The sequence below is a fragment of the Oncorhynchus gorbuscha genome, linkage group LG02 (assembly GCF_021184085.1).
Source record: "Oncorhynchus gorbuscha isolate QuinsamMale2020 ecotype Even-year linkage group LG02, OgorEven_v1.0, whole genome shotgun sequence".
Taxonomy (NCBI): Eukaryota; Metazoa; Chordata; class Actinopteri; order Salmoniformes; family Salmonidae; genus Oncorhynchus; species Oncorhynchus gorbuscha.
Genome location: NC_060174.1, coordinates 23,150,628 through 23,177,855, shown reverse-complemented (window position 1 = coordinate 23,177,855; position 27,228 = coordinate 23,150,628). Strand labels below are relative to the sequence as shown.

At 44.2% G+C, this 27,228-nt stretch overlaps 2 protein-coding genes across 4 annotated transcripts in view; one reads left to right on the top strand and one right to left on the bottom strand.

Moving 5' to 3' along the window:
* LOC123999374 (transmembrane protein 117-like) overlaps window positions 1-21,989 on the top strand; it is a 104,756-nt gene extending 82,767 nt beyond the window's left edge. For 2 of the 3 annotated variants that reach the window (XM_046305095.1, XM_046305076.1), the window contains exons 5-8: window positions 4,207-4,304; window positions 8,749-8,908; window positions 18,435-18,564; window positions 19,784-21,989. In XM_046305095.1, the coding sequence (XP_046161051.1) occupies window positions 4,207-4,304; window positions 8,749-8,908; window positions 18,435-18,564; window positions 19,784-20,463 (1,068 nt within the window). In that variant the 3' untranslated portion in view covers window positions 20,464-21,989. Of the gene's footprint in view, window positions 1-4,206; window positions 4,305-8,748; window positions 8,909-9,307; window positions 9,347-18,434; window positions 18,565-19,783 lie in introns of all 3 variants that reach the window. The other variant, XM_046305086.1, reaches the window with a different exon arrangement.
* A 3,230-nt stretch (window positions 21,990-25,219) lies between these two features.
* LOC123999373 (protein kinase C-binding protein NELL2-like) overlaps window positions 25,220-27,228 on the bottom strand; it is a 92,732-nt gene continuing 90,723 nt past the window's right edge. The window contains exons 19-20 of the mRNA XM_046305060.1: window positions 25,931-26,155; window positions 25,220-25,719 (exon numbers count right to left, since the gene is read on the bottom strand). Of these exons, the coding sequence (XP_046161016.1) occupies window positions 25,678-25,719; window positions 25,931-26,155 (267 nt within the window). The 3' untranslated portion in view covers window positions 25,220-25,677. The remainder of the gene's footprint in view (window positions 25,720-25,930; window positions 26,156-27,228) is intronic.

The following is a 27,228-nucleotide window of genomic DNA, read 5'->3' as shown; positions in this document are numbered from 1 at the left end:
AGGAAAACCAGCCTTGTCGCGGACACCTACGTCTTGCTTCCGGACAAGCTAAACACCTCCTTTGCATGATTTGAGGATAACACAGTGCCACCGACGCGGTCCACTACCAAGAAATGTGGGATCTCCTCCTCCATGGCCGACGTGAGTAAGACATTTAGGCGTGTTAACCCTTGCAAAACTGCCGGCCCAGACGGCATCCCTTGCCGCGTCCTCAGAGCATGGCAGACCAGCTGGCTGTTGTGTTTACGGACATATTCTATCTCTCCCTATCCCAGTCTGCTGTCCAAACATGCTTCAAAATTGCCACCATTGTTCCTGTACCCAAGAATGCAAAGGTAACTGAACTGAATTACTTTCGCCTCGTAGCACTCACTTCTGTCATCATGAAGTGCTTTGAGAGACTATTCAAGGGTCATATCATCTCTACCTTACCTGACACCCTAGTCCCACTAGACCCACTTAAATTTGCTTGCCGCCCCAATAGATCCCCAGACGATGCAATTGCATCGCACTGCACACTGCCCTATCCCACCTGGACAAGAGGAATACCTATGTAAGAATGCTGTTCATTGACTATCGCTCAGAGTTCAACACCATAGGACCGTCCAAACTCATCATTTGGCTCTCGAGTGGCGCAGTTGTCTAAGGCACTGTGTCTCAGTGCAAGAGCGTCACTGCAGTACCTGGTTTGTATCCAGGCTGCATCACATCCGGCTGTGATTGGGAGTCCCATAGGGCGGCGCACAATTGGCCCAGCGTCGTCCGGGTTTGGCTGGGGTAGGCCGTCATTGTAAATAAGAATTTGTTCTTAACGGGCTTTTCTGGTTAAATAAAAAGATTAAAATGTAAACAATTAAACTTGAGGCCCTGGGTCTGAACCCCGCCCTGTGCAACTGGGTCCTGGACTTCCTGACAGGCCGCCCCCAGGTGGTGAATGTAGGAATCAATATCTCCACTTCTCTGATCTTTAACCTTTTCTAGGGCAGGCTCGACAACATTCCGCTTTTTTTTAAATATGTAATTTTCACACATTACCAAGTCCAATACAGCAAATGAAAGATAAACATCTTGTTAATCTACCCATCGTGTCCGATTTCAAAAATGCTTTACAGCGAAAGCACAACATATGATTATGTTAGGTCAGTGTCAACTCACAAAAACACACAGAGCCATTTTCCAGCCAAAGATAGGAGTCCCAAAAAGCAGAAATATAGATAAAATGAATCACTAACCTTTGATGATCTTCATCAGATGACACTCATAGGACATCATGTTACACAATACATGTATGTTTTGTTCGACAATGTGCATATTTATATCCAAAAATTACAGTTTACATTGGCATGTTACGTGCAGTAATGTTTTGATTCCGAATTTCATTGTCTGAAGAAAAGCATTGGAACGAGAACAAACTCTGTCGGGAGCGCGCGTCATGAGACCGAGTCTCTCTGCCAGACCCCCCCTCAAAGAGCTATTATAAGGCCCTCCTTTATAGTTGAATCATCAAACCAGTTTCTAAAGATGGTGACATCTAATGGAAGCCCTAGGAAGTGTATCCTCATTCATATCTCACTGGGATTTCAATAGGCACTGTTTTGAAAATCGATTTCTCACTTCCTGTTTGGATTTCTTCTCAGATTTTTGCCTGCCATATGAGTTGTGTTATACTCACAGACAACATTCAAACAGTTTTAGAAACTTCAGAGTGTTTTCCATCCAATACTAATAATATTATGCATATATTAGCATCTAGGAAAGAGTAGGAGGCAGTTCAGTCGCGCTATTCATCCAAAAGTGAAAATGCTGCCCCCTATCCCAAAAAGGTTAACACTGGGGCCCCACAATGGTGCGTGCCCCACAATGGAGGCGTGCATAGTCATGCACGCCTCCAACTCAGTCATCAAATTTGCAGACGACAACAGTAATAGGCTGGAAGTTTGATTTGATTTGATACCAACCATGACGAGACAGACTACAAGGATGAGGTGAGGGCTCTGGGAGTGTCTTTGGTTATGCCGGATTAAGTGATATGACATGCTATTCTATAAAATAATTTATCCGTAATTAATATTACCTTGATTGAGCTAATCATGTAAATGTAATTAACTAGAGAGTCAGGCAGCTGTTATCTTCCGAATAAACTCTTAAAGACCTAGTAATATTTTATATCAATAGCAGTCAATTTTAACTGTCATCTTAATTCAGTCTCATCTGAAAGTTGTAAATTCTTGCTTATCTGCACAAACCCTAGCTAACAAGTTGAACCAGCAATACAAAATTGTGTTTAATGATTTATTTACTAAATACCTAATCATACCTAATCACACAGAATTACACATGCACATAATTAAATCAGAACTTGATTACAAATTACGTCATGAACAGATATGACAACTTGTTACACAAAAGAAAAGGGGCTGGGTTTGAGTCAAAGAGCGGGAAGACTGAGGAACAAAGGGCGAAGCTGTGCTATCGTAAATACAGTATCTTATGCATTCTAAATTACCGCCCATTTGGAAAAGGAAAATGAGCTACGCTTCGGTAGGTTGGTGGTAGATGGAAGGCCGTGTTGCCCAACAGAGTCCTTTGTCCTTTGAAGAATGTCTCTGCTGGTAAATTGTAGTAGCGACGTTGTGTGGTAAACGGGATACCCTGTCTGTTCCTTCCTAACCCTCGTTTTCAGCGGCTGTTGCTAACTCAACGGCTAGGAGGTATCACTTCTGTAGTGAATAAGATTTCAAAGTTCATACCCATCGCAACCAAAGCTCACGAGGATGTTGGCTTCGTTCTGTAGTTATTATCTGAACCATTCTGACATCGGACCGTCGTCCTCACGTCCTCGGAACAGGAGGTTATATTGTCGTTGAGGGCTTATATAGGAAGGGAGAGGAGGCCGTGTTTGAAAAGTTTTATAGCTCTTGTCCCTTCACAGGGGCAGGCCACTGATTGAGCATGATCTCTATGTTAACCAAGGGTTTTGCAAATGTAACCTCAGTAGGGTAGAGAGAGGAAAACGGGGGGAAGAGGTATTCATAAACCTATCCCAAGGTGTATCAAAGCTGGGGCTGAGAGGCTGAAAAACAGCTTCTATCTCAAGGCCATCAGACTGCTAAATAGCCTTCACTAGCACATAGAGGCTGCTGCCTATATACATAGACTTGAAATGACTGACCACTTTAATAAATGGAACACTAGTCACTTCTACATATCTTGCATTACCCATATCGTATGTATATACTTTATCCTATACTATTCTACTGTATCTTATTCTATGCCTCTCTGACATTGCTCGTCCATATATATTTATATTCTAATTCCATTCCTTTAACTAGATCTGTGTGTATATGTTGTGTTATTATTACTTGTTAGATATTACTGCACTGTCAGAGCTAGAATCACAAGAATTTCGCTACACCTGCAAATAACATCTGCTAACCATGTGTATGTGACCAATAAAATGTTATTTGATTTAAGCCTATAGAAATGTTGCGCAACATGATCTCATGGGTTTTCATGAAGTGTTTGATTATATTTTTGATGACATTTGCATTGATGTCAGAGTAATTAGAGGGTCAATAGAGTGCTGAGTACCAGGCAGTTAGCAGGTTTGGTAGACTACTCATGACCATCAGCAGCATCAGAGCTCGGAGAAGCCGAGTTACCGTTTGGAATTTGACTCCGGTCATGACTCGTGACCTCCGGTGTGGCGGTAATACGGTCACCATAACACCCCTATTCTCAACATATTATTTCTCCACTCTCTCTGCCTGAAGATGTGGCCTGCTGACAAATAACCCTCGCCTCATTGAAATCCCATCTCCGAAAGTCTGGATTTGCATAGTTGGGTATAACAACCGTTTAAAATCTAAATGAATGTTGATCGAAAATAAATAAACCTAGATTACTTTTAATGATTGACTGCATTGCATAGGAATATAAACAAAGCAATGCCATTTGAATTGATTATGCCATTCCATTGCGGCGTTCCATCGGCAGAATGGCAAATTCTAAACATCCATTTTAACACTGTATTCACAATGAAATAACAAGCTCAATCCTGTACGAATGTGATTCTATGAATTCATTTTAGCCTCATTCAGAGATCGCTCAGAAATGAATGATTACTGGAAACACCATCTCAGTTTGATGTTAGTTTATTTCTCCCTCACACATGTCACGTGTTAAGTTACCCTGTTTTATTCCCAGGTCACTGACATGATGCTCCAGGACCAGCACTACCCAGACTGGGGCAAAGCTGCCAGAAGGTTCTGGAAACAAGGCAACCACAGGATCGTCCTCTTCTGGTATGTTCTATTCTCCAGTCTAATGCATTTACAGTATGCTGCCTCTGAGCACAATCAGTGTATGTGTACATGTGTGTGAACATGTGTGTATGCTGCGGATTATGAGTATGTGTGTGTGGGTGCTAGGGTTCATGAGTATAAGTGTGTGCATTAGTATGCATGTATTCTTTCATGTATTGGTATTCAGACAAAGCCCTGTGCTCCTCATGGGGTTACACACAGTAACACACAGTCAATAGCCCTGTTAATCTTTCACCTTTAATTAGAAGAACAGGAAGAGGAAATCAATAGACACAGCAAGGTCACGAGGCCAGTTATACCTCTGCCTTTCACACACACACACACACACACACACACTGCTGGCTTTACCTCACTGAGCCAGACAAGGTCTATGACCCACTCAAACTGTTACACTGTGCCCAATAATGCTTATTACAAAAGAGCAGTCAATGGTCGTTTTAGACCGTCCTGGTCTAAATCTATCTCACGGTCACCTGTGGTCCCAGAGGGCGTCTCTCCACCAGGTCAGCATGAAAATGGTTCTCTACTGCCAGTCAAACATGACAGGTTGATGCCCTTATCTCAAATCAAAGTTTATTGGTTGCGTACACATTTTAGCAGATGTTATAGCGGGTGCAGCGAAATTCTTGTGTTATTTGCTCCGAACAGTGCTGTAAAATGTACACAAATAATCAAAAACAAGAAATCAAGAATGTCCAAACGAATCTAATGAACAACCCCAAAAATACTGTATAAGTAATCCAAATGCAATCTATGCGGATAAACGGTTTTCTTTAGGTGAAGTAGAGGCGGACCAAAATGCAGCATGGTTTCTTTGATTCATGTTTAATAACAAAAAAAGATAAACACGAACAATACAAAACAATAAACGTGGAAAACCAAAAACAGTGCAAAACACAGAGACAGGAACAATCACCCACAAACACAGTGAAACCCAGGCTACCTAAATATGGTTCCCAATCAGAGACAATGACTAACACCTGCCTCTGAGAACCATATCAGGCCAGACATAGAAATAGACAAACAAGACATCCAACATAGAATGCCCACTTTGATCACACCCTGACCAACCAAAACATAGAAACATACAAAGCAAACTATGGTCAGGGTGTGACAGTACCCCCCAAGGTGCGGACTCCGGCCGCAAAACCTGAACCTATTGGGGAGGGTCTGGGTGGGCATCTGTCCGCGGTGGCGGCTCTGGTGCTGGACGTGGCCCCCACTTCACCGTAGTCTTATTCCCCCACCTTGTCCGCTTCCGTGGCCTCCGAGCCACGGCGACCCTAGTTAATGACACTGGACTGCGCCGGAGAGGCGGGAGACTACGGCAGCGCCGGAGAGGCGGGAGCACCAGTAAGGATGAGCCGGAGAGACAGCCTGGTGCGGGGGGCTGCCACCGGAAGGCTGGTGCGTGGAGGTGGTGACGGATAGACCGGACCGTGCAGGCGCACTGGAGCTCTTGAGCACCGAGCCTGCCCAACCTTACCCGGTTGAATGGTCCCGGTCGCCCTGCCAGTGCGGCGAGGTGGAATAGCCCGCACTGGGCTATGCAGGCGAACCGGGGACACTGTGCGCAAGGCTGGTGCCATGTAAGCCGGCCCAAGGAGACGCACTGGAGACCAGCTGCATAGAGCCGGCTTCATGGCACTTGGCTCGATGCCCACTCTAGCCCGGCCGATACGCGGAGCTGGAATGTACCGCATCGGGCTATGCACCCGCACTGGGGACACCGTGCACTTCACAGCATAACACGGTGCCTGTCCGGTCTCTCTAGCCCCCCGGTAAGCACAGGAAGTTGGCGCAGGTCTCCTACCTGGCTTCGCCACACTTCCTGCCCCCCCCCCCCAAGACATTTTTGGGGCTGACTCTCGGGCTTCCTACCGCGCTGCCGTGCTTGCTTCTCCAACTCCATTCTTCTATACCCCTCCTCGCACTGCTCCAGCGAATCCCAGGCGGGCTCCGGCACTCCTCCTGGGTCGACCGCCCACCTGTCTCCTGGGTCGACCGCCCACCTGTCTATTTCCTCCCAAGTAGTATAGTCCAGACATTGCTGCCACTCCTGCTGTTGCCCGTTACCACGCCGCTTGGTCCTGTTGTGGTGGGTGATTCTGTAACGGTTTTCTTTAGGTGAAGTAGAGGCGGACCAAAACGCAGCATGGTTTCTTTGATTCATGTTTAATAACAAAAAAGATAAACACGAACACTACAAAACAATAAACGTGGAAAACCAAAAACAGCCTTATCTGGTGCAAAACACAGAGACAGGAACAATCACCCACAAACACACAGTGAAACCCAGGCTACCTAAATATGGTTCCCAATCAGAGACAATAACTTACACCTGCCTCTGATTGAGAACCATATCAGGCCAGACATAGAAATAGACAAACAAGACATCCAACATAGAATGCCCACTCAGATCACACCCTGACCAACCAAAACATAGAAACATACAAAGCAAACTATGATCAGGGTGTGACAATTACAGTGAGTTGTGTCAACAATCCAGTATATAAATATGCAGTGTGTATAAACAGTGTAACAGAAATCTAATGTACAGTAGTATATTTATGTCCCTAATGGTGGTTATTGGACAAGACACTAGGGTCACTACTGGGATGGGGATATTTGAGCTTATGTACAAACATCAACATGTGTTGGAGTAGTTTGGTATTATCTGAGCATTTTTTAATTAGTAAATGACCAATAAATGGAAGTTCAAAGTCACACTCTCCAATGCATTATGTTTCCCATAGAATTGATTGTTCTTCTATTTTAGGATGCAGAATGTCGAGCTTTAGTCTCTGTGGCTCCTTTGGAAGCCTTTGTCTTATTAATGAATGCCCCCAGTCTGACTGTCACAATCAATGTGTGCTCTCGGGAGAAAGTATGATTTGTAAATCTCAAATACTGGTTGAGAAAGTATGATTAATAAATATGTTGAGGAATGTATCTTGACATTATGCGGCAAAGCATCTGGGTAAATCACAAATGACAGTGCCAAAAATCAGTAATCTGGACTGGAGGGGAAAGAATCCACTTTAGATTTTTAAATGCAAACTGTGTCTCACAACATTTGAAATATGATATGATGAACTTGGTGCAAGCAAGCTAGTCACCATGGGGATGCAGCAACCCACACAACACCAGTTCAGTGTAATAATTACTGAATGACATTGAAACAAGTACAAAGAGGAGCCAAATATAGTTTGCTAAATCCAAAGTCCATAACACACAGATAAACATCAAATGATACCTAAAATAATTATTAACCATCATTAATATTTACATAAACCTATAATAACATCCTGTTATGATTATATTGTTGTTGTGTACCGTAATTTCCGGACTATAAGCCGTTACTTTATTCCCACGCTTTGAACCTCGCGGTTTATACAATGACGCAGCTAATTTATGGATTTTTCCCGCTTTCACAAGATTCATGCTGCCAAAAAACTGAGCACCGTCACATACTGTGACGTAAAATCGAGCGCGCTCAAACTTCCCATCATTCTGATTACGGTAGTAATTTTGTCACCCTCATCATGGCAAAGACACGGAGAAATGCATATGATGCAGCTTTCAAGTTGAAGGCGATCGATCTGGCTGTTGGAAAAGGAAAGAGAGCTGCTGCACGGGAGCTTGGCCTTAATGAGTCGATGATAAGACGTTGGAAACAGCAGCGTGAGGAACTGACTGTGCAAAAAGACAACAAAGGCTTTTAGAGGGAAGAAAAGCAGATGGCCCAAAGTATTTGCAGCCACTCGACATCAGTGTAAATCGTGGATTTAAGGTGGCGCTCCTTGTTCAGTGGGAGTCTTGGATGACAAGTGGGAAGAAATCCTTCACTAACACGGGCTGTGTGCAAAGAGCAACTTATGGTCAAGTCTGCCAGTGGGTCCTGACAGCGTGGAGCATTGTCAAAAAATCCACTATCATCAACGGGTTTCGAAAGGCTGGACTGCTGCGTGTTGAAGGGGCAGCATGAGCTCAGCGGGGTATTTGCCTCCGGATGAAAGTGACGAGAGCGACAATGAAAACGATCCAACATCGGATGAAGCAATTCTGAGGCTATTCAACTCCGACACCGAAGGAGATGACTTCAGTGGTTTCAGTGCACAAGAGGAGGAAGATAGTGACCAAGTTAATTTGTTTCAATGTACCGGTAGGCACCTGCGGCTTATAGACATGTGCGGCGTATTTATGTACAAAATACATATTTTTTAATAATTCAGTGGGTGCGGTTTATATTTAGGTGTGCTTAATAGTCCAGCAATTACGGTACTTTAGAGAAATGAGCAAAAGGCAAATGATTGTCGTCTGCCGTAACAAATGGACTACTAAAGTGGTAATTAGTAAATCTGTGGAGTGTCCCAGGTTATTACCAGGAAAGTAATGCGGTTTTACTTCCTGTCTCCTCCAGGACGGTCCTGATCTCTCTGACATCGGTGGTTTTGTTGGTCATCAGCACTGACTGGATCAGCTGGGACAACCTGAACCGGGGATTTCTGCCCAGCGACGAGGTCTCCAGGGCCTTCCTGGTATCCTTCATCCTGGTCTTTGACCTGCTCATTGTCATGCAGGTAGGGGCCCCCCCATGGCCAATTAAAAACTAGGTGGACTCCTATACTCTCCCCCATTTTTTCCTCTATCTCTCCCCTTCCTCACCCCTCCCTCAGCCACAGGGACGGCAGGTAGCCTAGTGGTTAGAGCGTTGGGCCAGTAACTGTAAGGTTGCTAGATCAAATCCCTGAGCTGACAAGGCTTCTGCCCCTGAACAAGGCAGTAACCCACTGTTCCTAGGAATTCCTAGGAATTCCTAATTCCTAAGAATTTGTTCTTAACTGACTTGCCTAGTTAAATAAAGGTTAAATAAAAAAGGGACACTGTGATACTTGGATGAGAGAGGGAGACATTTAATCAGTCTGAATCTGCATGTCTACAAACCCCTCTTCTTTACCCTTAATCCACCATCCACCCAGCTATCCAGCAATCAATCCCCCCATCCGGCCAGGCTTCAGGCAAGGAACTACACCCATTCCTCCTCCGTGAACCCAGGCCTTCCTTAATGATGACTCTTAAAATGTTATGTTTTCTTTCCTTTTTTCCACCCAATGTTCTACATCCCACAGGAGACTATACATCAATGAAGGATTTGTCAGTGGCATACTCATGAATATGCAAATGTTTTGTCTGGGTAGAAAATGCATAACAGTGTTTCAAAGAGAGAAGGCGTTCAACCCAGTAGCTCCAAGCTAAATGCAGACTGGTTGGTTTGGAACGCTAGCCGGATTTAGTTTTGCTTCTGCTAATGTTTAATTAACATACACTATATATGGATACCCCTTCAAATGAATGGATTTCACTATTTCAGCCACACCCGTTGCTGACAGGTGTATAAAACCGAGCACACAACCATGCAATGTCCATAGACAGTGTCAGTAGAATGGCCTGTACTGAAGAGCTCAGTGACTTTCAACGTGGCACCGTTATACTGTACTTATACTGGATGCCACCTTTCCAACAAGTCAGTTCATCAAATTCTTACCCTGCTAGAGCTGCCCTGGTCTACTGTAAGTGCTGTTGTGAAGTGGAACCATCTAGGAGCAACAACAGCTCAGCCGTGAATTTGTATGCCACATAAGCTCACAGAATGGGACTACCGAGTGTTGAAGTGCCTAGTGCGTAAAGATCGTCTGTCCTTGCTTGCAACACACACTACCGAGTTCCAAACTGCCTCTGGAAGCCATGTCAGCCCAATAACTGTTCGTCGGGAGCATCAAGAAATGGGTTTTTATCGAGCAGCCGCACAAGCCTAAGATTACCAAGCACAATGCCAAGCGTCGGCTGGAGTGGTGTAAAGCTCGCCGGCATTGGACTCTGGAGCAGTGGAAACACGTTCACTGGAGTGATGAATCACGCTTCACCATCTGGCAGTGAACACAACCTGCCCGAATGCGAAGTGTCAAATGTAAAGTTTGTTCCCCCATACACAAAGCGAGGTCCATGCAGAAATTGTTTGTCGAGATCGGTGTGGAAGAACTTGACTGGCCTGCACAGAGCACTGACTTCAACCCCATCGAACATCTTTAGGATGAACACCTTTGGGACGAACCAGACCTAATTGCCCAACCTCACTAATGCTCTTGTGGCTGAATGGAAGTCCCCACAGCAATGTTCCAGCATCTAATGGGAAGCCTTCCCAGAAGAGTGGAGGCTGTTATAGCAGCAAAGGGGGGAACAACTCCATATTAATGCCTATGATTTTGGAATGAGATGTTCGATGAGCTGGTGTCCACATACTTTTGGTCATGTAGTGTATTTCCACAGCTTTGTTGTTTTAAAGGATATGGAGTAGTCTAATCTGTAGTATCCCTTAAATATCTGTTTCTACATTATTCATTATTGAAACTAATATAATAATAATAATATATGCCATTTAGCAGACGCTTTTATCCAAAGCGACTTACAGTCATGTGTGCATACCTAGTAGCTGCTCATGGATAAGTGCACAACCTTATTGTGTCAATAATACCTCAGCCTACTTTATTCTGCACACTTGGCACCTGTTGTTACCACACTTTTATTATTAGCTAACACAAATGATTTATCTGTAGCACAATAACTGACAAAAAAAGAACGAATCCGATATAATGTATTTTCAATGCTATTTCATTTGCCTCAGCTCAGCCATTCAATAGTTTTAAAGGATTTTATTACAAGATTACAACTTCTCACAACTTTTTACCATGCCTGCTTTTGTTTGCATAGGCCTCCTTGCTTTTCACCAGGGTCCCTTTCCATCTCAGAAACAGGCACCATCTTGGTCCTGTATGGCTCAGTTGAAAGAGCATGTTGTCTGCAATGCCAGAGTTGTAGGTTTGATTCCTGTGGACATCCATTTGTAAAATTTGTGCATGCATGACTGTACGTGACTTTGGATTAAAGTGTCTGTTAAATGGCATATATTATTATTATTCAAATCAAATCCAAGTTTATTTGTCACGTGCGCCGAATACAACAGGTACCTTACATTCAGCATGCTGTCAGTTTCAGCTCTCATCTCCTGCCTCATGGCTACAGCAGTCTCCATAGTATGACATCCCTATTTTGACTCCATGGCCCCAGCCAGTACCCAACTACCCACCAATCACATCACCCCTGCATCTTTCAGACTTTGTTGTTTATGATTGCTAGCCTCCTCTCGTTTTCTGCTCTGTGTACAGCAAGCGCGTTTACTACGGTTATTTATGATTTCAATCAGTCCCCGCCGGTAGTGCTCACATGGATCTGAGGCTGGCTGTCCATGCACTTTACTCTGGTAGTCAACAAACACTCCTCTACTCAGCCTCTATGTCACAGCCTTTGAAATGGCTTCATTCACCTTCATATGTATGTGTTCTGTCTGGTTTAGTCTCAAAAATGTTGGGTTGTTTGGATGACCCAACTGCAGGGTGCAGGCATTGGGCCACTTAGTTGGGTTGTTTTCTAAAAAGAGCGAGGTTGAGTTGTTAGTGCTGGGTTATTGATGCTGGGTTATTGAGATATGACCCAGCGGGTTAGATCAGAAGATTGGAGGTGTGGCTTAGTAGAGTTGTGGCTTTTAGATCGTTATATTTGGCCATTGTTTTCACATGGTAAGGTTGAACACAGACACGTTTGAAGCTTTACTGAAGATAACGAGTTCCTTAAAAGCCTATACAAATCTCACATTGCATCACTTTGCTGCAATGTGTAAAAAAATCCTGTTATGAATATTATAGTAGAATATGTCATGTGTAAAAATACTTCAGGAACATTTTTATTTGCAGTGTACAAACTTAGTGTCACTCCAGTATCCTTTACATCTCATGTCATCTGATTTACAAAAGGCACATCTCAATAGGTGGTCCAGGTAAGTCATGAACTAGCACAAGTGAGGGGGGTGGGCCTTTCCTCTTTTGTTCCTCTGTTGTTCCTCTATTGTTCCTCTATTGTTCCTCAAGTGAGAGGCAAGGCCGATGACATGACTTCCCATCAAACCAACACATTGAATGCCCTACTCCTTGAAGTTTGCAGTTGTCTAACCACTATTTTTCTCAAAACATGTATTTTTAACCTTTTAGTGTGTGTACTGTATTTATACTTGAGATAAAGCCTTTCAACAAGAAAAGTAAGATGAACAGGAATGACATTTACTCTCACGGATGGCCAAGAATAACTGTCGGAAGTCACACCCCTAATAAGCCACAGCTCCTGAAAAGAATCTGAGGATTACGTTAAAAAAGACCCAGCTGCTGGGTCAACCCAGCATGAAAAGAAATAAAACCCAACTGATGGTTAAATTAACCCATGTTTGGGTTATCCCAACACTTAATTGCACTATAACGGCGACAAGCGATGCCCAGAAACTGTTAGGGCTTACATAAAGATGTCCCAACAGCACAATGTTGTGAATTCTTACCACCACTACACCTGGCTATCAGCAGAGCCCTGTCTGGCAGTGAAACAATTCATTCAGCCTTGTTTACTGCCTTACTGCCTCTTTTTTTAAACAAAGCTGATATGGCTGACCATATCTCCCTGGCATATTACATCATATAAGACATTTTTGGACTCACCTTGTTGTGCGCGGCGGTCCTTCAATGGCAAATTTTGTCATCAAAGAAAAATATTTTCAATTCCAAGTTGAATGACCGTTCAAAACGTATTTTTTCAGTCTGACTTCCCAGTTGCAATGCTTGCGGAAAGCCACTGTCACCGATTCCTTCCAAACAACTCCAACTTGTTGTGTAATGTTTATGTCCAATGGCCGATGAGCACCAATACGTTTTATCTATAATTTCTCTTCATTATTTATCTTCATAAGACAAGGATTACAAATATTGTCTACTTGATTTATGATGATGACTGCTAACTAAGATTTTGAAAGTAAGATGTTGTCCAATCAAAGCTACTGTAGATATCACGTGATTAGACATAATTTTATCTGTGGCCAATGACATTGAGCCTTCTTGGAAGGGCACTTCTAATGCAACTCTATGGCAACACCCAAAGGGCTCACATTCTTGATGTCTACCTTTACTAAAGGTGGGTGACGTAGTGTCCCCATGAGTGACAGAACACTGAACACAGCCAATGTGTGAGTGTCTCTTCCAAAGAATCAATTGTGACCTAGCAAGCTTGTAATTGTTTTGTGTGCTTTTGTGCGTGTGCATGCATGTGTGCATTTGTGCACTGTTTACTACAGTATGTCCTAGAGACTCATTATTTGTTGTGAGGGGGGCACATGACTTAAATGTCAAGCTTATTAGTATCAGGAAACGAAGTACAGTTGAGTAGGTGGAAGGTCTAATTAATATCAAGGGGGAAATTCCTTCTCATATTTTTTCATATGAACATTCATACATATGGATTCTTCATTCACCCTAACATCTTAAAATGTATAGAATTGAATAGCATTAGAAATGGCTGCTGGTTAGGTACGTAACTAGACTGTTAGAATCTGAGGAAAATGCAGCTATTCATAAAAAGATAGAAAGATCTCTGTGTGCTTTTTGTTGTCTAAAATGTACAGTATGTCCCTCTATCTGTTCAACACACATCACATTCTTCCCAGACATTATCACCTGTTTATTTCAGACGATATTCCGGGATCTCATATCTATACGATATTGAGTCTGTATTGATTATTCCAAAGCAAAGACTGAGACACAGAGGGCAATTTATAGATGTCTGTGAGTGATAAGATTTAAGTTCCTCGGCGTACACATCACAGACAAACTGAATTGGTCCACCCACACAGACAGCATCGTGAAGAAGGCGCAGCAGCGCCTCTTCAACCTCAGGAGGCCGAATAAATTAGTCTTGTCACCAAAAGCACTCACAAAGTTCTACAGATGCACAATCGAGAGCATCCTGTCGGGCTGTATCACCGCCTGGTACGGCAACTGATCCGCCCACAACCGTAAGGCTCTCCAGAGGTTAGTGAGGTCTGCACAACGCATCACCGGGGGCAAACTACCTGCCCTCCAGGACACCTACACCACCCGATGTCACAGGAAGGCCATAAAGATCATCAAGGACATCAACCACCCGAGCCACTGCCTGTTCACCCCGCTATCATCAAGAAGGCGAGGTCAGTACAGGTGCATCAAAGCTGGGACCGAGATACTGAAAAACAGCTTCTATCTCAAGGCCATCAGACTGTTAAACAGCCACCACTAACATTGAGTGGCTGCTGCCGACACACTGGCACTGACACTGACTTAACTCCAGCCATTTTAATAATGGGAATTGATGGGAAATGATGTAAATATATCACTAGCCACTTTAAACAATGCTACCTTATATAATATTACTTACCCTACATTATTCATCTCATATGCATATGTATATACTGTACTCTATATCATCGACTGCATCTTTATGTAATACATGTATCACTAGCCACTTCAACTATGCCACCTTGTTTACATACTCATCTCATATGTATATACTGCACTCAATACCATCTACTGTATCTTGCCTATGCCGCTCTGTACCATCACTCACTCATATATCTTTATGTACATATTCTTATCCATTTACATTTACATTTACATTTAAGTCATTTAGCAGACGCTCTTATCCAGAGCGACTTACAAATTGGTGCATTCACCTTATGACATCCAGTGGAACAACCACTTTACAATAGTGCATCTAAATATTTTAAGGGGGGAGGGGGTGAGAAGGATTACTTTATCCTATCCTAGGTATTCCTTAAAGAGGTGGGGTTTCAGGTGTCTCCGGAAGGTGGTGATTGACTCCGCTGTCCTGGCGTCGTGAGGGAGTTTGTTCCACCATTGGGGAGCCAGAGCAGCGAACAGTTTTGACTGAGCTGAGCGGGAACTGTACTTCCTCAGTGGTAGGGAGGCGAGCAGGCCAGAGGTGGATGAACGCAGTGCCCTTATTTGGGTGTAGGGCCTGATCAGAGCCTGGAGGTACTGAGGTGCCGTTCCCCTCACAGCTCCGTAGGCAAGCACCATGGTCTTGTAGCGGATGCGAGCTTCAACTGGAAGCCAGTGGAGAGCGGAGGAGCCCTGTCTGAGAGAACTTGGGAAGGTTGAACACTAGACGGGCTGCTGCGTTCTGGATGAGTTGTAGGGGTTTAATGGCACAGGCAGGGAGCCCAGCCAACAGCGAGTTGCAGTAATCCAGACGGGAGATGACAAGTGCCTGGATTAGGACCTGCGCCGCTTCCTGTGTGAGGCAGGGTCGTACTCTGCGGATGTTGTAGAGCATGAACCTACAGGAACGGGCCACCGCCTTGATGTTAGTTGAGAACGACAGTTTGTTGTCCAGGATCACGCCAAGGTTCTTAGCGCTCTGGGAGGAGGACACAATGGAGTTGTCAACCGTGATGGCGAGATCATGGAACGGGCAGTCCTTCCCCGGGAGGAAGAGCAGCTCCGTCTTATCTATAATTTCAGCTTGAGGTGGTGATCCGTCATCCACACTGATATGTCTGCCAGACATGCAGAGATATTGTCGCCACCTGGTCATCAGAAGGGGAAAGGAGAAGATTAATTGTGTTGTCTGCATAGCAATGATAGGAGAGACCATGTGAGGTTATGACAGAGCCAAGTGACTTGGTGTATAGCGAGAATAGGAGAGGGCCTAGAACAGAGCCCTGGGGACACCAGTGGTGAGAGCGCGTGGTGAGGAGACAGATTCTCGCCACGCCACCTGGTAGGAGCGACCTGTCAGGTAGGACGCCCCAAGCGTGGGCCGCGCCGGAGATGCCCAACTCGGAGAGGGTGGAGAGGAGGATCTGATGGTTCACAGTATCGAAGGCAGCCGATAGGTCTAGAAGGATAAGAGCAGAGAGAGAGAGTTAGCTTTAGTGGAGCGCCTCCGTGATACAGAGAAGAGCAGTCTCAGTTGAATGACTAGTCTTGAAACCTGACTGATTTGGATCAAGAAGGTCATTCTGAGAGAGATAGCGGGAGAGCTGACCAAGGACGGCACGTTCAAGAGTTTTGGAGAGAAAAGAAAGAAGGGATACTGGTCTGTAGTTGTTGACATCGGAGGGATCGAGTGTAGGTTTTTTCAGAAGGGGTGCAACTCTCGCTCATATTCTTGAAGACGGAAGGGACGTAGCCAGCGGTCAGGGATAAGTTGATGAGCGAGGTGAGGTAAGGGAGAAGGTATCCGGAAATGGTCTGGAGAAGATTGAGGAGGGGATAGGGTCGAGCGGGCAGGTTGTTGGGCGGCCGGCCGTCACAAGACGCGAGATTTCATCTGGAGAGAGAGAGAAAGAGGTCAGAGCACAGGGTAGGGCAGTGTGAGCAGAACCAGCGGTGTTGTTTGACTTAGCAAACGTGGATCGGATGTCGTCGATCTTCTTTTCAAAATGGTTGACAGTCATCTGCAGAGAGGGAGGAGGGGGGAGGGGGAGGAGGATTCAGGAGGGAGGAGAATGTGGCAAAGAGCTTCCTAGGGTTAGAGGCAGATGCTTGGAATTTAGAGTGGTAGAAAGTGGCTTTAGCAGCAGAGACAGAGGAGGAAAATGTAGAGAGGAGGGAGTGAAAGGATGCCAGGTCCGCAGGGATAAGTTTTCCTCCATTTCCGCTCGGCCTTCCGGAGCCCTGTTCTGTGAGCTCGCATTGAGTCGTCAAGCCACGGAGCGGGAGGGGAGGACCGAGCCGGCCTGGAAGATAGGGGACATAGAGAGTCAAAGGATGCAGAAAGGGAGGAAAGGAGGGTTGAGGAGGCAGAATCAGGAGATAGGTTGGAGAAGGTTTGAGCAGAGGGAAGAGATGATAGGATGGAAGAGGAGAGAGTAGCGGGGGAGAGAGAGCGAAGGTTGGGACGGCGCGATACCATCCAGTAGGGGCAGTGTGGGAAGTGTTGGATGAGAGCGAGAGGGAAAAGGATACAAGGTAGTGGTCGGAGACTTGGAGGGGAGTTGCAATGAGGTTAGTGGAAGAACAGCATCTAGTAAAGATGAGGTCGAGCGTATTGCCTGCCTTGTGAGTAGGGGGAAGGTGAGAGGGTGAGGTCAAAAGAGGAGAGGAGTGGAAAGAAGGAGGCAGAGAGGAATGAGTCAAAGGTAGACGTGGGGAGGTTAAAGTCGCCCAGAACTGTGAGAGGTGAGCTGTCCTCAGGAAAGGCGCTTATCAAGGCATCAAGCTCATTGATGAACTCTCCGAGGGGACCTGGAGGGCGATAAATGATAAGGATGTTAAGCTTGAAAGGGCTGGTAACTGTGACAGCATGAAATTCAAAGGAGGCGATAGACAGATGGGTAAGGGGAGAAAGAGAGAATGACCACATGGGAGAGATAAGGATCCCTATGCCACCACCCCGCTGACCAGAAGCTCTCGGGGTGTGCGAGAACACGTGGGCGGACGAAGAGAGAGCAGTAGGAGTAGCAGTGTTATCTGTGGTGATCCATGTTTCTGTCAGTGCCAAGAAGTCGAGGGACTGGAGGGAGGCATAGGCTGAGATGAACTCTGCCTTGTTGGCTGCAGATCGGCAGTTCCAGAGGCTACCGGAGACCTGGAACTCCACGTGGGTCGTGCGCGCTGGGACCACCAGATTAGGGTGGCAGCGGCCACGCGGTGTTATCCCCTTACACTTGTGTCTATAAGGTAGTAGTTTTGGAATTGTTAGCTAGATTACTTGTTGGTTATTACTGCATTGTCGGAACTAGAAGCACAAGCATTTCGCTACACTCGCATTAACATCTGCTAACCATGTGTATGTGACAAATACAATTGGATTTGATTTGATTCCTGAGGTGTTTTGACATGAGAAAACCTCAATGCACAAAAGGCACAATACAAGGCCATGTAAACACACACTGTGCACTGCAGCTCACAGTGAAGCTTTTGACCCCTGTGGAACTTACCCATCAATGGACAACAACGAGTCCCTAGTTAGTATCATTTGATATATGAATATAAATCCCTGCTACACACGCACCATTAGACTTTGGAGCCAGTGTATTGTTCAGGTTCTTCTTTTGTCTTTGCTTTTATTCTAGGTGTTACATGATGTGTGTTTACTTCAGTAAAAGCTTTCACTATCAGTAAATTATTTTTATGGTCTGATGTATTTTGTATTTGCATTGTTTGATGTCATTAGGATTGGGATTTTCCTCAGTTCATGGGCGACCTGGATATGAACCTGCCTGGCATGTCCACCACTCAGCTCAAGTTCAAACTTCCTGTCTGCAAGAGCATCTTCAAAGAGGAATACCACATCCATATCACAGGTACATATATTAGCAAGCATACTATATAAGTAAACCTACTATCCCAATTGATTTAGGTGGTATAGAGGGTTACCACTATTACTTCAATATTTTCACATTCCATCTGACTAGCTGTGTTTTGATGGTTGCACCATGACACTGGCCTAAGATGAATACAGATTAGATATACCTGTTCTGACATGTCTTCTTCATCCTACCAATGTTGCTTGTTTCTGCCCTCCCCCCTCACTTAGCATCCCTGCTGCGTCAGACAGAAAGGTGCAATGTGTATAAGCATATGAGAGTTAACTTTTCCATATAAACAATCACCCAGGTTTAATTCTGCTCCACAGCATTCCCTAAGTATTGATATTATTAAATGTGTTGCACTTGTTTTCTTTCATTTTATGTAATTTGGTAAACTCATGTGGGGCGACAGGTAGCCTAGAGGTTAAGAGCGTTGGACCGGTAACTGAAAGGTTACTGGTTCAAGTCTCTAAGCTGACTAGGTGAAATATCTGTGGATGTGCCCTTGAGCAAGGCACTTAACCCTAATTGTTCCTGTAAATCACTCTGGATTAGAGCATCTGCTAAAGTGTAAATGTGACAACCATTAAGGGGGAGAGAAACTAATGTTCCCATGCTAGATGTTGAAATGTTCAAACGCTCCCTGATTTGCACTTGGTTGTTAACCCTAATGCATCGCACATCCATTTAGCATTATGTTAATATTCTTGATTGATATGTGATTGCTTTGACTAAAAGCTTGTTAACGGTGGTGCGTCTCAGGAAAGGGAAGGAATTGTGTCACATGTACAGATGAAGCTATCTGCCTTTAGATCAGTACACCTGGAGAGATTGCTACCATTAATATTATGACCTAATTTCATTAAGTGTCAATGTTGGACCTGATACCTGCAAATATATTATCATATGCCTTAACACACTGTCTGTCTGTCTGCCTGTCTGCCTGCCTGCCTGCCTGTCTGCCTGTCTGCCTGTCTGCCTGTCTGCCTGTCTGTCTGTCTGTCTGTCTGTCTGTCTGTCTGTCTGTCTGTCTGTCTGTCTGTCTTTTGTCAATTGATTACCTTAAATTAATTTGATTCATAAAAGCTTTAGTACAGAAATCAGTGAATTAAAGAGCATGTCAACGTCAGCTTGGGCACAATAAATACTTTAAAACTGGATTTTGACATCTAGAAATGACCCTAACTGCCCTCCATATTGTTTGTCCCTGCAGGTAAGTGGTTCAACTATGGCATCATCTTCCTGGTGTTGATCCTGGACCTGAACATGTGGAAGAACCAGATCTTCTACAAGCCCTACGAGTACGGCCAGTACGTTGGTCCAGGGGAGAAGATCTTCACTGTGGAGGAGCCCAACACACTGGGCGACTTCAACCGCAGCACGCTCACCTACAAGTGGCGCTCCAGCCAGGTGGACCCGCTGACCAACCGCTCGTATGTCCATCGGGACATGTTCCTGCATAGCCGCTACGTGGGTGCCAGCCTGGAAGTCAAGTGCCTGGCCTTCATCCCCAGCCTGGCTGCCTTTGTCCTCTTCGGCTTCTTCATCTGGCTACTGGGACGTTTTCAGGACAGCGAGACCTTCCCGGAGGGCCAGGTGGACAAGACGTATGAGAGGATCAAGAGGAAGTCTCCGTCTGAGTACAGTAAGGACATGGGACTCACGCCAGAGGAGGTGCACATCTCTATGAGCGAGGCGCTCAAACGTTCCGGAACCCCCATGCTGCTATCGGTGGACGGGCATCATTTTGCTCTGCACTCTGCCACCTCCACCAACTCCACTTCGCCTGTTTCCATGGAGACCCAGGAGACGCATCCCAGCATTGTCATCGAAGGCACGGAGCCAAGAGAGCCGGCGGTTTCCTTTGATGTCGGCAAACTGTCACCGCCCTGACCTTACTGCCCTGAGGGGAAGTACTTCTATGCTTCTACTGACAGACACACAGACTGGAGGGAGGAGAGGAGACACACAGACTGGAGGGAGGAGAGGAGACACAGGAGAGAGACCAAACTGAAACTCAATTTCAGTCTAGATTTTTTTCAGTCTGGGTAGATTTTCAACCCAACACTGATTATTCCTGGAGCAGGAGGATGTAGCTACAATGGCCACTTTGTTTGGCTTCTGTGATATCCCTGATGGCATTTTATTATTATTATTTATTTGAATTGTAAAACCTCTAAGCTGACACCAACACAATGACAAACAGCTTATTTTAACCTCCCTCACTGTAAAGTTCTATTGTCAACACGGTGCTCTCGCTAGATTTGACGTTTTTACAATATCAAGATGTTTTCTCTTTTATCGTGACATATTTTGGTGCCTATGTGGGGAACTATTTCTACAGTCGATGTATGACACAATGGTCATGGCTAGTTTATATTGTACAACTTGAGTATTACAGTTGAAGAGGTGCCTTGAATTTGCTATCTTGATAATTCTTACATATCCCATTTTCACGTACCTCTTCTCTTGTAGTCATAGAAATGACTAGATTGCTAAACATCGTTATGATGATGATAATACTATGACCACCTCTTCATTTTCTGGTTGTATTATCAAATGCAAGATAAAAGGCATAAGCTATTTTCAAATAACATTAAAAAGTCACCTCATGATCGCTTATCTGGTCAAAATACTCAGATGTAATGCCAATTAGGTCAGAAAGGTCATTTGCCCTTGGCGGGGTAAATGTGCTTTTGTTATAGAAGGAGAGAGAAGAACACTAAATCTAACTGATGCACCTTACCCATATCATATCCCCCAGCAGTATATGTACCACAAGTAAGACCTTGGTTCGAAGCCAGTATTGGGGTACGGATTGGTTTGAGAGAACAAATAGAGAATTACAGCTGACAAGAAAAAGAGAGTGGGAGTTTTTAATATTTATGAGAATTATGAGCGTTATCACATACGTTAAGTGTGCAACTACTGTATACCAATGCTCTGTTATTTAAGTGTTTTCTAACAAAGTGTTGTGCGTCTGAGTTTGTGCGCGTGTGTATGTGTCAGAGACAGCGAGAGCTGACAATTCTGTGAAGAGGTCAATGTAGTTCATGTAAGTGGCGTATGGTCCTTGGTTCAGTGATCCCCTTCTACACTTTACAGGTCAGAGTCCTCATTACAGCTCAACTTATTTCATTTTGGAGATACGGCTTCGCAACGAGGCAACAAATTGCTAAATGTATGGGGCAATGGCTAAATGAGTGTGTTTATCTCACTAGAAGTGATAGAGTGATATGTTTGTAAAATATTGTACTTTGGTTGGAACTGAATGTTCCCCTGCTGTTATACATGGTATTGTGTTGCATAACTGACAGCTATTTTGCATTCTTGTGTGTGTGGTTTTTAAACAAAGGATATCTCTTTTTAACATGTTGACGCAATAAATGTCTACCGAGTAATGGTATCAATAAAATGAATACATTTTGCTACATACTAGGTTGCCGGTGCCCTTATGAACTGATATACTTTGAGGGATTGAAAAATATCAGTGTGAGATAGAATGAGGTGCCTATCTGTTACATAACCTCAATGCTGAAACTAGTTCATATTTTATATACAGTAGATATAGCACGCATTGACACTGTTGCCAAGCAACTTCTAAGGTCAACTTCATACAGCTGCTGACCCAATTCCATGGAATATGTAAGATTACTGTTGCATTGTCAAGAGGGAACCTGCAAGGAAACATTTCATTGGATGGTGTATACCAGGTGTATCCTGTACATACAACTAATAAAACTTGGAAAATGAGAGCGATAGTATAATTATAGTAGTACTGTATTTACACAAGGTAAGATATGAAAGATATTATCTACACTTAAACATAGCCCTGCTCATGCCATTAGGCCATGATTAGCCCTCTTCTCACTAATGACGTTCTGTAGTTTACTCGTTTGTTGATACAGAATACAGTATACTGTAGCTAGTTTACAAAGATACAGACCATGTCAAACATTGGGGGCACGGAACTGTACAAGAATGCTTGTAAAAGTCAAACTGGGCAGTCAAACCAACTAGTCGCTCTAGAGTGTAGTTTGTTGGATAAGGGAAACATTTCTTACAGCTGGAGTGCTTAGTCTGGAGTGCTAAAGAAGCCATTCCCAGTGTGCCACTGCAGTGAGGAATTAGATATTGATTTATGGGTGTATGCAGTAAGTGAGGGAAATCATCAAGCCAAGAGTTTCAATAATGTTCGGGATGAGAAAGGTGGGACGTCTGTGTCCAAGTTGTGTACTCCCAAAATGAGATGGTTACTGCAATGGGTAAAGTAGGCCCTTCTGTAAGTGAGGAATAGTCATGCAACTTTGCAAGAATTGGCTTCAAACAAATTTTAGTTCAACTTCATGTCTGTGAACTGTGAGTCTCCTGTGAATCCATCAGTCAGGACAGAGGCAGGGTGGTTTCCCCATGAGACTGACTGGTCTGAAGACAGTCTGTCTGTCAGCTGTGTCTGGCGCTGTGGATGATGATGTTATCCCTGCCTGATTCCTACTGTGCCTCTGATGCCTAACAGTGAGACAGGGGGCTCAGATTAGTCCCTGGGTAGCCTATATCCAGTCACTTGCTTGGAAGAGAGATTGACGGACAAAGAAAAAGTATTACTCCGATTGATTTTCTTCTGCTTCCTTTTCTTTGGAATAGAGAGGTGGTGAGAGTTCATTTTTATCAGCGAGGATGAAGTGCTTTGAGTTAAGCAATGGTGGTTGCACACTGTGGAACTAATACCTGCACATATACTGTATGGCTATGCAGCGGAGTGGTTTCTCAGCTAGTATAGCCTTGAGTGTTGACACCTACCTTAATTTACTTACTGATGCAATACACAACACTTGTTGGGAGAATCAAAAATAAGTGACTGCAGCTTTAGTGCATTCAACCAACCAACTATTTTGCCAAATAAGCACATACTGCATGTCATATCTAGTTAAATGTAGGCTAAATCCGGACATATAGTGATAATTGGAGGCTTTGCTATACATAGTCAGCACTGTCTTGGATTTACATATGAACAAATTTGCCAATTAATAAAGATTTGAGGTTGAGTCTCTGCTGCTCCCTCTGATACACAGAATATGAACCAGGTCCCCTACAGAGGAATCAAGCTACTGTAGCATTCTACACTGTACATCCAAGATCTATGAAAGGGTTCAATAATGTCTGATGACTGACCTCCAATACATTACTCTTCTGATGCCTTGAGAGTTGTCAATGTCAACTAACACGCATGTTGTAAACTAATGGTTTATGAAGGCTACAGTGTTTACAGATCTCCACGTAAAACTATTGCGCTGCTCCGCTGCCGTAGTCCTGCCAATGCCCAACCCAATAATATGAGTGTCCATTAGTAATGAACACAGGACAGGCAGTAATGTGGGTGGAGACATCTGTTGCGGTGAGTTCAACTTACCCCACCATGGAAAATTGGACATTTAGGAGCCAGCTGGACAACCACTCTGCCCCGCTGTGCCACTACCCCTGTGCCCCTGGCAAGGAGCCACCACCAGCTAGGAGCCACCACCAGCTAGGAGTCACCACCAGCTAGGAGTCACCACCGGCTTGCAGTCACTGGACCAAAGCCTGCCAGATGGTGCCCTTGCCAGTGTGCTTCCAGCCACTGCGGACGCACATATACACACACACAAACCAGACACGCTCGTATGCACACACACGCACACTTTCATTGCAGTCAGGCACACGTTCACAGTAGTCTATATTCATCATTTGACAGGTATAACACGTTTCGAAGGAGAGAGAGATGGCAAATGTTCCACTGAGGGAGGAGGAAATGGTAGAATACCAATGTGCTCCATGATTCGGTTCCGCTTTGTTTTTGTTCATGTAAGAAGCTGCTGCTAGGGAGACCCAGGGAATTAGTTGGTTAGTCTTCTTCAGGCACAACTCATTCCTCCCAGCCAGCCTGTATATTGATATGCTAATTATTTTAGGAGTTTTAAGCACTGTACTCTGAATCATACAAGTATTACCATTACCTCTGGAACCAGTGGAAGGAAGCAAAGCAAACCAATTGGGACATTGTGTATACGGTATCACAGTATACACACATGAGATGCTCAATGTATTGAACAAATTAAAGTTCTCAATCAAATCCAGTACTCAATCAAGTACTGTGTGTGTATTGACAAACCCTCAAAATGCTTAAAATCCTAAACTTCAAACACCTTACAATTATCCATTCAAAATCAGACTGATCTGGATGGTTCTTGATCCTGCACTGTACTATGTAATCACCACCAGCACCATGTACACCGGCAGCAGTGCAGACAGAGGAAGTCCACCTGCTCAATGAATATTTGATGTGAAAGGTCAGGCATGATGATGTGTAGGTACCACTGATAGGCTGTGATTGCTGGTGTCAGGCTGAGTTTCCTCTCCTCTTTTCTGCTCTAACACACTGTCACATAAACATGTGTTCTGACATGAACTAACTCTCACCTCGCTATCCTCTTCACAGGAAGTGGGGAGGTCTGGGAAGGCACAGCTCAAGTGATTTGTCATCTGTGTGGATTGAATTTTCGGGTACACGAGACCTGAGAGGATGAGTTTTTGACTTCAAATTATTACAGAGATCGATGGTTTCCAATGACTAATACACAACATCTTAATAAAGACAAGCTCAAACAATTAATGTAAATTGAAATACTTTATTCACCATTACACATTAACAAGCCTGGAAATAAATGTAAAATATTAATAGAAAATAATGCTAGAGGACCACAAAATATCGACAACTTTAATAGTGTAGCAAATTAAACTTACACTAAAACAACCACTATCTAGGATATAATTGACATTTAAAGAGTTTAGAAATTAGCAAAATGTTTCTACATCGAGCACATTCATGCCAGTATAATAGTATTTTACAGCGTCATGTTGCAGATGATTTGGGGGTGTTCCTCAATGCACACAGGTCACCCTGATTGGTGAGGCTGAACACAGAGGGGGCTTGTGGGTACTGTAGTCCATCTGTGTTCTATGATACATTTTTTGTATTTGGTATAAAGAAGTTGGGCCGGAGGGTGGAAAACGCTGGTTGTTTTTACATGGATAACACTGTACAGGGAGGTGCCTTCAGAGCTTCAGGAACTAAAGGCACATGGGGTCCACTGAGCAACAAATATGTCCATTCTGAAAGAGAGGAGGAGGAGAGAGAGACTTTAGAGTGGGTCACTGTTAGACAAACCAGAATGAGCTTCTGTTATTATGTTCTGTTATTTCTCACTGAAAGGCTAACTTGGTTTGACATTTAGAATTTCGATAGTCATGGAGTGTTTAGCGCCAACATGGGGTATGGTTGGCTTAAGTCTGCATAGATATAATGAAAATCCATGGCTGTTACCTTGCACTGGCAGAGGGTGCACTCGGTGCTGTGTTTGACCCATGAGGACCCGCTGAAGCGCTGGATGCCGTGCTCGTCCATGCACGTCTTGGTGATGTTGTTGCGTATGGTGTCGGCCTGGCAGGGATCAGTGACGCAGCGGGCACAGCATTCGCCCTCGGGCACCACTGTGAATTCACAGTCCACATGGGGGCACAACAGGGGCCAGCAGTCCACCTGTCCCTGCTGTGGATGGGTGAGACAGAAAGACAGACTGGAGTCATATCACTGGGACAATACAATGATACATACCCATGGAGGCTGCTGAGGGGAGGACAGATCATAATAATGGTTGGAATGGAGCCAATGGAATGGTATTAACCACGTGTTTGATACCATTCCATTGACTCCATTCCAGCCATTATTAAGAGCTGTCTTCACCTTAGTAGCCTCCACTGGTATGTGCAGCCCATCACCCCTACAATTGTATTGAATAGATCCTGTCCCTTGCTAAATGTTTAGGCATACTTCTATACCACCCTGATGCAGTCATTATCATGTAAACATAGACATTTTGTCCTGATACATCATAGATGTACAGTAAATGGGGTTAAGAATATGTTGTTGTGTGGGAGTAGCAGTATCAGAAGAAAGACATTTTCAGACACTGGTCTAAATGTTCTGTGTTTCCTAATGGAGTTGTTTTGGTCACCCGTTCATTCTCCCTCTTATATGAATCACTACACAGTTGCAGTAGAGAACGCCTTATTGGATTTCTCCAGCAGTCGTTTCAATAAGCCAGTGAATACATGACATATATTCTGGCCAACTTTATAGATCCTGGTTAAGCTATGATTCTGCATGACCTAGTTCTGTTAACATCTTCATCCCTGAGTTCTTGTGGTTTACACCTCCTTGGAAAAAGAGCACACACACACACACACACACACACACACACACACACACACACACACACACACACACACACACACACACACACACACACACACACACACACACACACACACACAGTGTATTCATTAGTCGGATTCCATTGCAAAACATTTCATCTGTGGCAAACCGTTTTGCAAAGGAAAGCATTCACTCAAAACGGAAAACGTTTTGCAATGAAAACAAGAGCTTCTATTGGACAAATGCAGGCAGGTCCCTCCATGGGTGGCAGACTGAAATTCGGGGTTCCCCAAAAATGTTTGAAAAAATTAAATGTGATGAACAGAACAACAATTTTTATTAGGTTTTTCCATAATAAATTATATTGAACTCAAGTACTCAAATAAAAAATATATTTTTTAGAACAC